We start from the raw sequence: 15,178 nt of genomic DNA on the forward strand, positions 1-15,178 counted from the left end.
TTCTTGCTGAGCGGCCTTTCAGGTTATGTCGATATAGGACTCGTTTTACTGTGGATATATATACTTCCCGAAACGTTTGACCCAAGTTAAAGAATTTAAAGGTAATGCTACCAAATACTAATTGAGTGTATGTAAACTTCTGACCCACTGGGAATGTGAATAAATAAATAAAAGATGAAATAAATAATTCTCTCAACTATTATTCTGACATTTCACATTCTTAAAATGAAGTGGTGATCCTAACTGACCTAAGAAAGGGAATGTTTACTAGGATTAAATGTCAGAAATTGTGAAAAATTGAATTTAAATGTATTTGGCTAAGGTGTATGTAAACTTCTGACTTCAACTGTGTATATATACAATGCTCAAAAAAATAAAGGGAACACTTAAACAACACAATGTAACTCCAAGTCAATCACACTTCTGTGAAATCAAACTGTCCACTTAGGAAGCAACACTGATTGACAATAAATTTCACATGCTGTTGTGCAAATGGAATAGACATAAGGTGGAAATTATAGGCAATTAGCAAGACACCACCAATAAAGGAGTGATTCTGCAGGTGGTGACCACCTTTGTGCACATTTGTGGCCTGCTGGAGGTCATTTTGCAGGGCTCTGGCAGTGCTCCTCCTTGCACAAAGGCGGAGGTAGCGGTCCTGCTGCCGGGTTGTTGCCCTCCTACGGCCTCCTCCACGTCTCCTGATGTACTGGCCTGTCTCCTGGTAGCGCCTCCATGCTCTGGACACTACGCTGACAGACACAGCAAACCTTCTTGCCACAGCTCGCATTGATGTGCCATCCTGGATGAGCTGCACTACCTGAGCCACTTGTGTGGGTTGTAGACTCCGTCTCATGCTACCACTAGAGTGAAAGCACCGCCAGCATTCAAAAGTGACCAAAACATCAGCCAGGAAGCATAGGAACTGAGAAGTGGTCTGTGGTCACCACCTGCAGAACCACTCCTTTATTGGGGGTGTCTTGCTAATTGCCTATAATTTCCACCTTTTGTCTATTCCATTTGCACAACAGCATGTGAAATTTATTGTCAATCAGTGTTGCTTCTTAAGTGGACAGTTTGATTTCACAGAAGTGTGATTGACTTGGAGTTACATTGTGTTGTTTAAGTGTTCCCTTTATTTTTTGAGCAGTGTATATATATATATATATATATATATATATATATATATATATATATATATATATATATATATATATATATATATATACACACATACATACGTACATACACACACACACACACAGACACACACACACGGAAATAGCACATCACTAATGCAACCCAAAACTATTGAGGTTATTTTAGAAATTGGAAACCAATGACATGATACTGCACTAGAAGTGATAAAGAAATTGTATATGCTCTACCATGGTGACTACTACAGCACATCTGTAATCACCATTTATAACATTAACATAACATAACTAAAAACACTGAAAACTGTTATCAAATAGTTAGTTTATTTGTGACGTCACACACATCAATCTCACATACATGAGTGTGATAAGAATTATTCCATAGTGTTAACGGTTCGCTGCCTTATGTAGACTACTCTTCTAAAATGCATTTTATTCTCTCAAAGTGCCAAAACTGCATCATAATACCTCTCCAAATATGGATTCCATCTGTCGTAGTACTTAACCAGGTAATATCACAACAGTATCACAAAAACCCATCTGAACAATGAGTCAGAGGATTGCAGTGCATTCTGAATAGAAAGACACTTGGCTGATAAGTTGTGGTTCTAATGTCTTAAAGGGCCACTGCAGTCAAAAATGACCAAATCTAGCTATTATCAGGTGTCCCTTGTTCTGGTCATTTTTCAACCTAGAGGAGGCTGTTTTAGTGTTATGATAATCCTGATAATGAATCAATGTCATTCATCCCTTTTGAAACAGAGTGGTGCTTATTTCTCTGGCAGGCAGAGCCTACGGTTTACAGTTGCAGCCTGGTCCCAGAGCTGTCATTCCAAGGCATCACAATGACCACAGGAGTTATAGGCTATACAGCACAAACTGATTTGGTACCAGGCCTATACAACGGCTCCTACACTTTGGTAACACTTGACACAATGCACTTTGCTTCGTTCACATAGGAAACAAAACAGGACATGTCTTAGCATTCGTCCCAAATGGCACCCTATTCCCTACATTGTGCACTACTTTCATCCAGGGCTCTAGTCAGAAGTCGTGCACTGTATAGGGAATAGTTTACCATTTGACTAACATTTAGAATGATCTTCTTAGTATTTTCAGATAGAAGTGTTGTTCACTCATGTTAATATATTGCATTCTGGAAATAAAGTTATGTTCCCTTGGCTTGGACTGCCATCCACTTAGTGCAAAAGAACAACATAGCAATACCTCTGTTTAATGTTATTGGTGTTCATACAAGACTCAGATCACAGATCTCTGTCCTCATACTTTTCATTATGTCCCGTAATTTTTGTATTTTATTAACAGACTAGGATTCCCACCTTAGAAAGAGCAGTACTTTAAAATCAGCCCTCTAAATCTGGGATGGTTGGTTCACTTAAGTTAGGTACATGCTTTCATTAACCAGCATGCTGAAATGTATTCTAATCTATGAAATTATGCAATGATCCTACATCAGTCCTTCCTCCAAAGGGAAAATCATCCTGCCAGAGAAGATAAGTATGAGATAAGAAAACGCATACAGTACATTGAGATTGGCTAAGTTCCCATTCTTTACCCTCCTCGTGGAGTGTGGACTCGCACATTCCCCCACATGGATTTAAAAGAAATGCATTGGTGCAAGGAATAATGCTGTAAACTCCCTTCAGCCATGCTTGCACCAATCCAATGCATTTAAAAGTATGAGGGAAGGTGAATGAGTGCTCACTTCTGGAGAAGGGTAGAGAATCGGAACACAGCCCATGTTTGTGGAAGAAATATCTGGCAATCAGTTATCCATGGGTCTTGACAACACTAAGAGTGATATGTCACTTTCAGTCTAAAAATACAATACATTATAAACATTAGATATGCAATAATTCATTAGATACACATTTTCAAGTCCCCAAAAAACAACTATTTACATATACAGTATATACACAGATACTGGATTCCCATTGACCTTCGGATACGGCAGGTTTTATATCCGTATCCCAAATGGCACCCTATCCCCTTTAAAGTGCACTACTTTTGACCAGGGCCCACAGGGTTCCTGTCAAAAGTAGTGTGCTATATAGGGAATAGGGTGCCATTTGGGATATAACCACAGTTATTGTTTGATACTGGGGCTCTTTAACCATGTTCAATAGAGACATCACTCTCCAGTACATCATTCCCTTCGTATGATAAAGACAGACACAAAATGGCTCTATACATTTTTGATGGTTCACTTAAAAACGCGATAAAAAATTAAAACTGATTGAAGTGTCATCATCACCATAAAGCGTAAAACATTCTATTGCACAGTCTCTCTGTGTGTTGTGTCTGTTGTACCATGGTTGGTGTTGTGGGGCTGAGGGAGAGCCCATAGTTTGGTTGCCTGGGTGGGGTCACCGTAGATGGGGTAACCCTCATCCACTCCCTTGGTGGTCAGTCTGGCTCTGTGGAGCTCAAGAAGCTAAAGAGCCTTCATGTTGTCCTTCTCTGATCCATCCACTTGGGGATCAGACCAGAGCAACTCACTGATATGATCCTCCTCAATCTGGTTTTGGCAAAACAAGAATAAAGCAAACTGAGTAACACAAAGAAAACAGCCAACTCCACCACAGGTGTGATTCTGCGATGACTTCACTTGATGACAAAGATGACACGTTCCACTCCAAGCTTCCAAAGATTCCATTCCAAGAAGCTCCCTACGTTGGACTCCCATAGACAGACTTAGACGTCATGGTCCTGAGGAGTGTGGCTTGCTACCATGGACACCACCTGTATTAGATCAGAACAGCCCTGATCAGCCTCCATTAGGCTAGTGATGGTGCCCATCACCCAGTTACCGGGTCACACGGTGGTGTGTTTGTGGGTGCCGTTGGGAGGCACAGTGAGAACCAGACCCTCCCCATCATCATCCCCCCCACTGTCTGTATCCCCCAGCCTATTATCCAGATCCAGGGAGGGGTGCAGCCTGATGAGGCTGGTGTGGCTGCTACTGCTCTGCTGAGGGTCCAGGTGGGAGGGGGTCTTGCCTGCGTCTTCGTCTGAAGATTGGTACGACTCGTCGTCTGGTATGTAGTGATTGACGATGCGGATCCTGTCAAAACTGGGCTGATTGGACATGCTGCCTGCCCTCTGGCATTTTAAGCAGCTGATCTGTGGAGACAGACGAGGGGTGTTTAACAGGGGCGCATGCGGAGTGTAATGGGGACAGATCCATACATCGCCACGGGAAGAGCCCCTGAGAACATTTGAGTTGTTGCTCTTTATGGAAACCACATGCACAAACTACAACAAAGATAAAGAGGTCAACACTAATGAAAACATCAGTTCTGAAATATCGACAATGGGAGGAGATGGATTTCTAAACGCATGCAAGAGGCACGTTCACACTCATTGGTAGACGTGTGTTCATTCACTGATCATGCTCCTCCCTTCCACAAAACAATTACACATCATATATTCGGTATGGGCTGCGAAACGAGTGAAAGATGGGTCAGATAGGTCAGGTTAAAATGTTGTTCTGGAACCACACCTGCCCTGCCTAGAAGTCACCTGGATCAACCTGCCTCGCAAAGACAAACATGTAGGGAGAGAGACACACTTAGAGAAATGACTCAATTTAGTTCTTGTACCGGTACATGTCACTTTCCTCAAATACCAGGGCTTTAAAAAACTACCAATTTATGACAGAGATCAGTGATTTCAAACTCCAGTTTGACTGACACAAGTGTGCAAAGAAAGTTAAGTGCAAAAAGCCAAGAGCCATTTGAGACGTCTTTTTGATCCTGAGAGAAATTAGTCAACTTTGGTTTCGCGCAACTCTCTGTGGCTGACTGTAAACCCAGCACTCTTATGAGAATGTGTGATTGAAATAGCACATTGTGGGCGGCACACTTTTACCCCTTCTTCTTTTCCTTGGTCTGTCTACACTGAGCCTTTGGTCTCACTACTGCTCTACTGCTGTCACCAAGAAATGCAGAAATTGGGCCTTAAAGTTACCCACTGACAAAAATTGAATAACTAGAATATATATGTCTCTATATTTTACCTATCCTGCTACTTTTTTGTCTTTAAATTCTTATAACCATATTTCATCTTGTGTGTGCAAATAAAAACAAATTCAGTAGTCTTGTCAGTATTTCCTGCTAACTGTAGCATGTCCAGGATTAGATATCTCAGGTCACGGGGGAGGGGTTTATACATCCAGATCATGGCTATGAGGTCATTTCTTGTCACTCAGAACCTGTCACCAACAACACTTCAGAAAGCATAATTCACAGCTTCACAGCCACCCATTCTTCAGCACCCCCTGGCCACACCAACAGCCCTGGTTGTGTCCCAAATGGCATCTTATTCTCTATATAGTGCAATTCCCTATATAGTGCACTACTTTTGAAATAGTGCACTATATAGGGAATAGGGTGAAATTTGAGATGCAACTGAGTACAGCCCGGCTGACTGCCTGTTTGACTAACTGTGACTGACTACCTTGACTGTTTTTCGGCTTGCTTGACCGACTGTTTAACTGACCGCCTGGCTGGCTGCACAGTCTTGATAGGAGACCCAGAGCGACACAATGCATGATTTAGTGCAGCTCAGTTCAACCACAAGTCTACCAGCCTTTTGTTGTCCTCTTTTTATTTTATTTTAGGAGGAGATAAAAATCTGACTACATCCTCCCTGGTAAATCATTGATTTGCTGGAAGAAAACAAGTTGCTTTGTTCTTCTACTTCTCTTTTCTGTTATTTTCTTTCGGGGGGGGGGGGGGGGGGGGGGGGGTTGGGGTTCTACCGCTCTTTTCACATTATAACAGTTGTTTATAAAATGTGCCAAATGTCATATTACAATACCGTGCACACACACTACACAGAATAAAAGGGTGCATCAGGTTCTGCATATATAATCCTACAAGAGAATCCTACATTCAGGCCTGATCAGGTGTTTGTATTATATGAAGGACACTATTCTGATCAAAGATGGCCCACTCTGCTGAAGTGATTGTGTCAAAGTCAAACCGGCAAACCTGTAGCTGATCTTGTAGATGTATATTTATGTGATGAAATTCATAACCTTCAAATCCTTGATCTAGCTATTCGGATGAGAATAGCCAGCTGTGGTGCACACAGAGGAGCACAAGTAGTTTATGAGACTCCATTCCGTTCAATCTGGGTCCTCCACTGCTCTCTCAGTATGGTGAAGAGTGGGTTTTAGCGTTAAAATAATAGAGTTACAGGAGAGGGGTGTGTACTGGTACATCAACACCCTCAGCGCAGGAAGCTTATGGGTGTAGTTTACACTTCTACAGTTGGCTTCAAAATAGACAAATCTGAGCAAAAACACGTGAGAAAAACAGCTAACAAAATCGTCTCTGAAAACAACAGGTACAAGCGGTGTTTGTTATTCCCCTGGTTCAGTATTCCCCTGTTGTAACTGCTCACCTCGTGTTTGAGCTCAGCTATCTGGTCCTTCAGGTCTCGGATGTACTGACTGGAGTCTGTGTTGTTCAGCTGGCCCTGGACCTTCCCTTCTTCTTTCTGTAGAAACAAACAGAAAACATGTCTCAAAGCATAGCTTATCATTGTTCCTCTAAGCATAAGACCACTGGAGAGGCGATAATACGTTTGTGACACTGTGGACGCTGTAAATGTTGGAAACCTTGAGCTGTTACAAGGGCAACTTGATAAGCAGATTGGGAGGGAGGGAGACAACTACCACCAGACAAGAGACACTAGAGCTATCTCATTGGAAAACTTGCATAACAGAAGCATCCTAGAAGATATGTACAGAGTGACTGTTGACTTAGTAAAAGATGGAGGGGGGCCTAGCTATACTAACAAGATAGATATAGTCGTTGGTATCGTTTTCCTCTTTGGGCCCTGGGGATGAGCCTAGTAACAGTCAAACATGACACGTGCTGTTTACCTTCATCAGCGCAGACAGCTGCAGCAGTAGGAGACACACACATACCCCATTATAAACCTAAACGTATTCCTGTCTAAAGCCTGGAATAGTTTAGACAGACAGACAGAGCGACAGACAGAGCGACAGACAGAAAGAGAGAAAGAGAGGGACATCGTCAAAGGCTGAAGGGTTCAGGCTAACCACAACCTGCAACGTGGGAACAGGGGAGGGGGGGAAATGGGGAAGATGTAAAACGCAGGGGTGGGGTGGGTGAGGTAGTGAGCTGAGAACCACCTCTGTCTGACCCAACACCTCAAAATGTATACAACGTTCTCGATTCCTGTGGTCAGGTTATGGTTGAGAGGTTGAGGGTGTAGGCCTAGGACCCTGACAAGCTGCTGACAATGTGAGATCTAAGCAAGCAGCTGTTCTTCCTGGAATCTGTGTTTTTCTTGAGGTCCCCCCCCCCCTCCCTCCCTCTCTCCTGACAGAGCTAGCTAGTGATAAGGGAGAGGCAGTTAATAAGACTTCCTCGTACTCAGCTGTGTGAATCACCAGGTGCCAAGTTGTGGCCTGGGGGTTAAGGACTGTGGCCAGGGATGTCAAATGTCTTAAGTCATGGGTACATTCCAAATGCTAACCCATTCCCTATATACTGCACAACATTTGACTAGAGACTATGGGCAGCCATGTATGGGGCATAGGGTACCATTTGGGACACAGCCATGGCTCGCCTGACTGCATCCCTCCAGGTCTACACAACACCTCCACCCTCCCCCGTAGGTGGTTGTTGTCCTACGGCTGTTGGCTAGTGATTGTTGTTTGTTTGTCCTCTCGACATTCAATCTTGGTTTACAGTGCCTCCAGAAAGTATTCACACCCCTGGACGTTCTCCACATTTTGTTGTTACAGCGTGAATTTTTAAAGTGGATTAAATTGAGAATATTTTTGTCGTCTCTGGTCTACACACAATACCCCATCATGTCAAAGTGGAATTATGTTTTCCCGAAATGTTTACAAAACAAATTGAAAAGCTGAAATGTTCAAATCCAACACAACACAGAGTACCACTCTCCATATTTACAAGAATAGTGGAGGTTGCATCATGTTATGGCTATGCTTGTAATCGTTAAGGACTGGGGAGTTTTTCAGGATAAAAAGAATGTATGGAATGGAGCCAAGCACTGGCAAAATCCTAGAGGAAAACCTTTCCATCAGAAACTGGGAGAAATTCACCTTTCAGCAGGTCAATAACCTAAAACACAAGGCCAAATCTACACTGGAGTAGCTTACCAAGAAGACAGTGAATGTTCCTGAGTGGCCGAGTTACAGTTTAGACTTTCATTTGCTTGAAAATATATGGCAAGACTTGAAAATGGTTGTCTAGTAATGATCAACAACCAATTTGATAGAGCTTGAAAAATATAAAATGGGCAAACATTGCACAATCCAGGTGTGCAAAGCTCTTAGAGACTAACCCAAAAAGACTCACAGCTGTAATCGCTACCAAAGGTGATTCTAACATGTATTGACTCAGGGGTGTGAATACTTATGTAAATTACATATTTCTGTATTTCATTTTCAATACATTTTCAATTTATTTTTATACATTTTGAATTCCGGCTGTAACACAACAAAATGTGGAGTAAGTCAAAGGGTGTGAATACTTTCTGAAGGCACTGTATATGGCTGTGGTAGAGGAGCGTTAGATTGCACAGAATCAATCTTGTGACACGTCATGTCCATAACAGGGTCACTTAGTGACTTTTTCCCAATTAACAATAGTTGCTTGCGCCCAATGTCAAAGTAGCTGTGAGCCAAGTGAGTGCTCTTTCGTGTTCAGTGTCATGCTCTCTACAATCTTGTGGCACATGTCCCATCCAAAGAACAATAGTTGCACTAACGCTATTAGGGTAAAAAAAAAAAACAAGCATAGATACTATGACAGGAAATGTGACTTTTTGACCAGTTTCCTCACACACAATAGCAATGATGACAAACAACACGTCATTTTTTTGTAAATGCAAACCACCATGTATTTACCGATAAAACTGCAGAAGCAATTACCAAGAGAGCAGTCCGAAAACACTATGAGGAACCTCTAATAACCACTGAATTTGCAAAAGCCCCTCTGTTAAATATACATGGAAATCTGTGAGGCAATCACGCATGCAGAAGTACAAATCATAGATAGGCTTCCAACATGTCACCTCTGGTTCTAGCTGTCAGAGTGTCTTCGACTCACAATAGGAAGTGGTTTCTTCTCTTGACAAGAAGATAGCCGAGCTGTGGTAGTACCATGGATCACATATACATACAGCTACATTTATACTGCAACATCAATGCAAAAATCCTGATGTCCATTTTACTATACATTCGGTTTCACTGACTGAGCGCTTTACCTCATGATACATATTTATGTACCATATTTATTATATTTATGGTAGTTTAGTACTGGAAGTTCCTCGCAAACCTAGAATTGTGAAATTCTACCAATAAAAAAATACCATAAATAAATGCCGCAACTGGCGTGTGGTGAATACTTTCCATCAGCGGGCCGTAATGTAGGTGGGACATAGTGAAGTGTTGGTTAGAGGAAGATAGGCAGATAACCGCGGGGGCTTTTTCAAGGTAAGAGTACGACAATGGTGAGGGGAAAAACTGCAAGGCGTAGTGGGCAGAAGTGAGGCGGCACTCATCGGATGAGTTCACTAAAGCTACACATCATACATTACTATTTGGAGGTGAAAAAAAAAACAGATTTTAAAAAAACGAGAAAGGAATATCTGAAGTTGTCTACTTTTGTGTGCAAACCACCCTCCAATTGGTTATTGGTTTAACACACCAAACAATTACTATTTAAGTTGATAGGACCTGCTTTCTTCACTTTTTGGGGAAAAGTGCCTTGTACTGTAGCTCGGCTCATGATCACAGTCTTTTCACAAAGCCCAACCCTCTCATTTTAAAGCATGCCATCAGACACATTTTATGTGGCTTTTACGTGAGGTGTTAAACGCAGTGGACAACAATTTATCAGTCATTGCTTTCTTGCACTCCTTCTCCTGGGCCTACAACCAGAGCGACTGAAGGCAAAGGTAAGACGGGGCATCTACCCACAACCTTTAGAGCTGCAACCAGGTTCTCAAACCACAAACCAAGAGCTCACCACTGGCACCACATGGCATGGGCTCTGATTAACACAAAGTGGTTATTTAAAACCTTCAAGAGCTGGTAAACGTCTGTCTGGCAACTACCAACTGCAGTAACTATTAGCTTCCATACACATATTCGAAGACAGCTAAATCAAAAAGAAACTCAGTATAATGAAGATTGACATGATCATAAGTTGCAAATAATGGTTTCATTGCAGGACCCGCGAGAGTGAGGGGGCGGTACTCGGTAGTGGTGAACGCTGGTGTTGATGCAGTGTTGTTGTTGAAGAACCTAGTAACAAAACCTCAGACCACACTGTGTGTGTGTGTGTGTGTGTGTGTGTGTGTGTGTGTGTGTGTGTGTGTGTGTGTGTGTGTGTGAGTGCGTGTGTGTGTGCGTGCATAATTATGGAGGGGGATGTTGGTTCAAAAAAAGTATATTGACACTAAATAACCATTTACACTCTTGCCCGTATACAAGCTGAAAATAAAAGATTTGTGCACTGATTAGCACCTAAATTGGAATGCAGTGGCTTTACAGTAACATGCTATAAATGACGTCAGAGGTCAGGCTCTGCGCTTCACAGAGCTGTATGGGTACCCTCCAAGCTCGGGGCCCTGGGTTTGAACCCCGCCCTGTGCAACTGAGTCCTGGACTTACTGACGGGCGGGTGGTGGAGGTAGGAAACAACACCTCCACTTCACTGATCCTCAACACAGGGTCCCCACAAGGGTGTGTGCTCAGCCCCCTTCTGTACTCGCTGTTCACCCATGAATGCGTGGCCACGCACGCCTCCAACTCAATCATCAAGTTTGCAGATGACGGAACAGTATTAGGCCTGATTACCAACAATGACGAGACAGCCTACTGGGAGGTGGTGAGGGCCCTGGTGGAATGGTGCAATGAAAATGACCTCTCCCTCAACAAAACGAAGGAGCTGATCGTGGACTTCAGGAGACAACAGAGAGAGCATTCCCCTATTCACATCGACAGGACCACAGTGGAGAAGGTGAAAAGCTTCCTCGGCGTACACATCACTGACAATCTGAAATGGTCCACCCACACAGACAGTGTGGTGAAGGCGCAACAGCGACCTCCTCAACCTCAGGAGGCTGAACAATTTTGGATTGGCCCATAAGACCCTCAAAAACTTTTACAGATGTACAATTGAGAGCATCCTGTTGGGCTGTATTACTCGCCGGGTACGGCAACTGCACCGCCCACAACCGCAGGACTCTCCAGAGCGTGGTGCGCTCTGCCCAACGCATCATCGGGGGCACACTGCCTGCCCTCCAGGACAACTGTACAGCACCCGATGTCACAGGAAGGCCAAAAAGACCATCAAGGACATCAACCACCCGAGCCATGGCCTGTTCACCCCGCTATCATCCAGAAGGAGAGGTCAATACAGGTGCATCAAAGCTGGGACGAGAGACTGAAAAACAGTTTCTATCTCAAGGCCATAAGACTGCTGCCCTATGTACATAGACATGGAATCACTGGTCACTTCACATACTGTTTTACTAATTTCATATGTATATACTGTATTTTAGTCAATCGCTCGTCATAATATTTATATATTTCTTAATTCTATTCTTTTACTTTTAGATGTGTGTATTGTAATTTATGTATTTTTGTTTTACAGCTTCAATGCTCTGGAGCCTGGTGTTGTCGCCAAGGAGCGTTCGGACTAAGTGGGGACCGGGTTTCAGCTGCAGCGCAACGCTGACATCCTTCCTCCCATAGATCGTCTGCTTGTACAAGCACCACCTGGACTGGACACAGCTAGATAAAATGTATCTTCCAATGCATTTCAACAATATTGCCAGATGGTGAGGAATGGATTACATCCGACACTTCTGCTGCCGGTCAACCGTCAAACCACTCGTTCAGGTGAGTATGTTAGATAAGTAGATAACTGGTACTAGCTAGCTAGTAGCTACTTTTGGTTATAAAACATTATTTGATGTTGGCGAGCCAGGTTAGCTATGATACCACAGATGAAAGGGGAATGATACTGTAGCTAGTTAAATACAACATGCTAACGTGTAATGTGATGTAGCATGTCAGAGGAAGATGTGCATAGCTCACGTTAGCTAGATACCTTGCTAACAACAGCTAACTGTAGCCCATTGGCATTTAAGGTCAATATAGGGCAGGCACTTGGAGACTACCTTGCTAGCTAATCATAGGATGTAGCCAGCTTGCTATATTCCACTCCTATCAGCTAAAAACAAGAAGAAGTGGCTTCAGTGGGCATGCAATTACCAACACTGGACAATTGAGGAGTGGAAAAACATGGCCTGGAATATGACAGCGAGTTCAGTTTACTTGAGTGGCCTGTGCAGTCCCCAGACCTCAACCTAATAGAGCATATTTGGGATGAGATGGAACGGGCTATTTGGAGCATGAATGTACTGCTGTCCAATCAACAGCAACTGCGTGATGCCATCGCGTCAGCATGGACCAACATCCCTGTGGAGTTTCCGACACCCTCTAGAATTCCCCGAAGAATTCAGGCTGTTCGAGGCAAAGGGGGGTCTGACCCAGTACCAGATGGGTGTGTGTATATGTACACTGAGTATAAAAAACATTAAGAACACATGCTCCTTCCATGACATAGACTGACCAGGTGAAAGTTATGATCCCTTATTGATGTCACTTGTTAAATCCACTTCAAACAGTGTAGATGAAGAGGAGACAGATTAAAGAAGGATTTTTAAGCATTGAGACATGGATTGTGTTTGTGTGCCATTCAGAGAGTAAATGGTCAAGACTAAAGATTGAAGTGCCTTTGAACGGGTTATGGTAGTAGGTGCCAAGCACACTGGTTTGTGTCAAGAACTGCCACGTTGCTAGGTTTTTCATGCTCAACAGTTTCCCGTGTGTATCAAGAATGGTCCACCACCCAAAGGACATCCCGCGCTTTCAACACCTTGTAGAGTCCATGCCCCGACGAATTGAGGCTGTTCTAAGGCCAAAAGTGGGGGTGCAACTCAATATTATGTTCTTAATGTTTGGTATACTCAGGGTATATCCTGTTGTGTATAGACATTAATGACAGTATATTAATAGAAAAGGTGTGTACAGCAGTTATATAGGATGAGCCTTGACAAGAATACAGTATATAAATAGGAAGTGGGTAAATGTAAACATTATTGAAGTGACCAGTGTTCAATGACTATGTACTGTACATAGGGCAGCAGTCTAAGGTGCAGGGTTGAGTACCGGGTGGAAGCCGGCTAGTAACAGTGACTAAAGTTCAGGGCAGGGTACTGGACGGAGGCTAGTGGTGAGTATTTAATAGTCTGATGGCCTGGAGATGGAAGCTGTTTTTCCAGTCTCAAGGTCCCAGCTTTGATGCACCAGTACTGTCTCCGCCTTCTAGATGGTAGCGGGGCGGCAGGTGGCCTAGTTACTCCAGTAACCGCTTTGGATAAAAGCATCTGCTAAATGAATAAAATGTCAAATAAATACTGTGGCAAAAAAAAGTATGTGAATTTGATCTGATCATCTAAGTCACAACAATAGACAAACATAGTGTGCTTAAACTAATAACACACACATTATTGTATTTTTATTGTCTATATTGAATACGTCATTTAAACATTCACAGTGTAGGTTGGAAAAAGTATGTGAACCCCTAAACTAATGACTGCTCCAAAAGCTAAATTGGAGTCAGGAGTCAGCTAACCTGGAGTCCAATCAATGAAACGAGATTGGAGGTTAGAGCTGCCTTGCCCTATAAAAAAAATATCACAATTTGAGTTTGCTATTCACAAGAAGCATTGCCTGATGTGAACCATGCCTCGAACTAAACAAATCTCAGAAGACCTAAGATTAATAATTGTTGACTTGCATAAAGCTGGAAAGGGTTACAAAAGTATCTCTAAAAGCCTTGATGTTTATCAGTCCACGGTAAGAGAAATAGTCTAAAAATTTAGAAAGTTCAGCACTGTTCCTACTCTCCCTAGGAGTGGCTGTCCTGCAAAAACGAATGCAAGAGCACAGTGCATAATGCTCAATGAGGTTAAGAAGAATCAGTGTCAGCTAAAGACCTACAGTAATCTCTGTAACATGCTAACATCTGTTGACGAGTCTACGATACGTAAAACAAGAATGGTGTTCATGGGAAGACACCAGGGAAGACGCCACTGGTGCCCAAAAAACCCCACATTGCTGCACATCTGAAGTACGCAAAAGTGCACCTGGATGTTCCACAGCGCTACTGGCAAAATATTCTGTGGACAGATGAAACTACAGTTGAGTTGTTTGGAAGGAACACACAACACTATGTGTGGAGAAAAAAAGGCACAGCACACCAACATCAAAACCTCATCCCAACTGTAAAGTATGGTGGAGGGAGCATCATGTCTGGGACTGCTTTGCTGCCTCAGGGTCTGGACATCTTGCTATCATCAACGGAAAAATGAATTCCCAAGTTTATAAAGTAATTTTGCAGGAGAATGTTAAGCTATCTGTCCACCAATTGAAACTCAACAGAAGTTGGGTGATGCAACAGGACAACAACCCAAAACACAGAAGTAAATCAACAACAGAGTGGCTTCAACAGAAGGAAATAGGCCTTCTAGAGTGGCCCAGTCAGAGTCCTGACCTCAACCTGATTGAGATGCTGCGACATGACCTCAAGAGAGCAGTTCACACCAGACATCCTAAGAATATTGCTGAACTGAAACAGTTTTGTAAAGAGGAATTGTCCAAAATTCCTCCTGACTGTTGTGCAGGTCTGGTCCGCAACTACAGAACACATTTGGTTGAGGTTATTACTGCCAAAGGAGGGTCAACAAGTTATTAAATCCAAGGGTTCACATACTTTCCCCACCCTGCACTGTGAATGTTTACACGGTGTGTTCAATAAAGACATGAAAACATATTTAATTGCTTGTGTGTTACTAGTTTAAGCAAACTGTGTTTTTTCTATTGTTGTGACCTAGATGAAGATCAGACCAAATTT

General features: G+C 42.9%; 1 protein-coding gene across 7 annotated transcripts in view; it reads right to left on the reverse strand.

Moving 5' to 3' along the window:
- Positions 1-1,462: 1,462 nt before the first annotated feature.
- Positions 1,463-15,178, reverse strand: part of LOC129855444 (ecotropic viral integration site 5 protein homolog) — a 100,971-nt gene continuing 87,255 nt past the window's right edge. For all 7 annotated transcript variants that reach the window (XM_055923106.1, XM_055923107.1, XM_055923105.1 and 4 more), the window contains 2 exons: positions 6,588-6,683; positions 1,463-4,301 (listed from right to left, as the gene is read on the reverse strand). In XM_055923106.1, coding sequence (XP_055779081.1) covers positions 3,993-4,301; positions 6,588-6,683 — 405 coding nt within the window. In that variant the 3' untranslated portion in view covers positions 1,463-3,992. The remainder of the gene's footprint in view (positions 4,302-6,587; positions 6,684-15,178) is intronic.

Source organism: Salvelinus fontinalis, chromosome 5 (genome assembly GCF_029448725.1).
Source record: "Salvelinus fontinalis isolate EN_2023a chromosome 5, ASM2944872v1, whole genome shotgun sequence".
Taxonomy (NCBI): Eukaryota; Metazoa; Chordata; class Actinopteri; order Salmoniformes; family Salmonidae; genus Salvelinus; species Salvelinus fontinalis.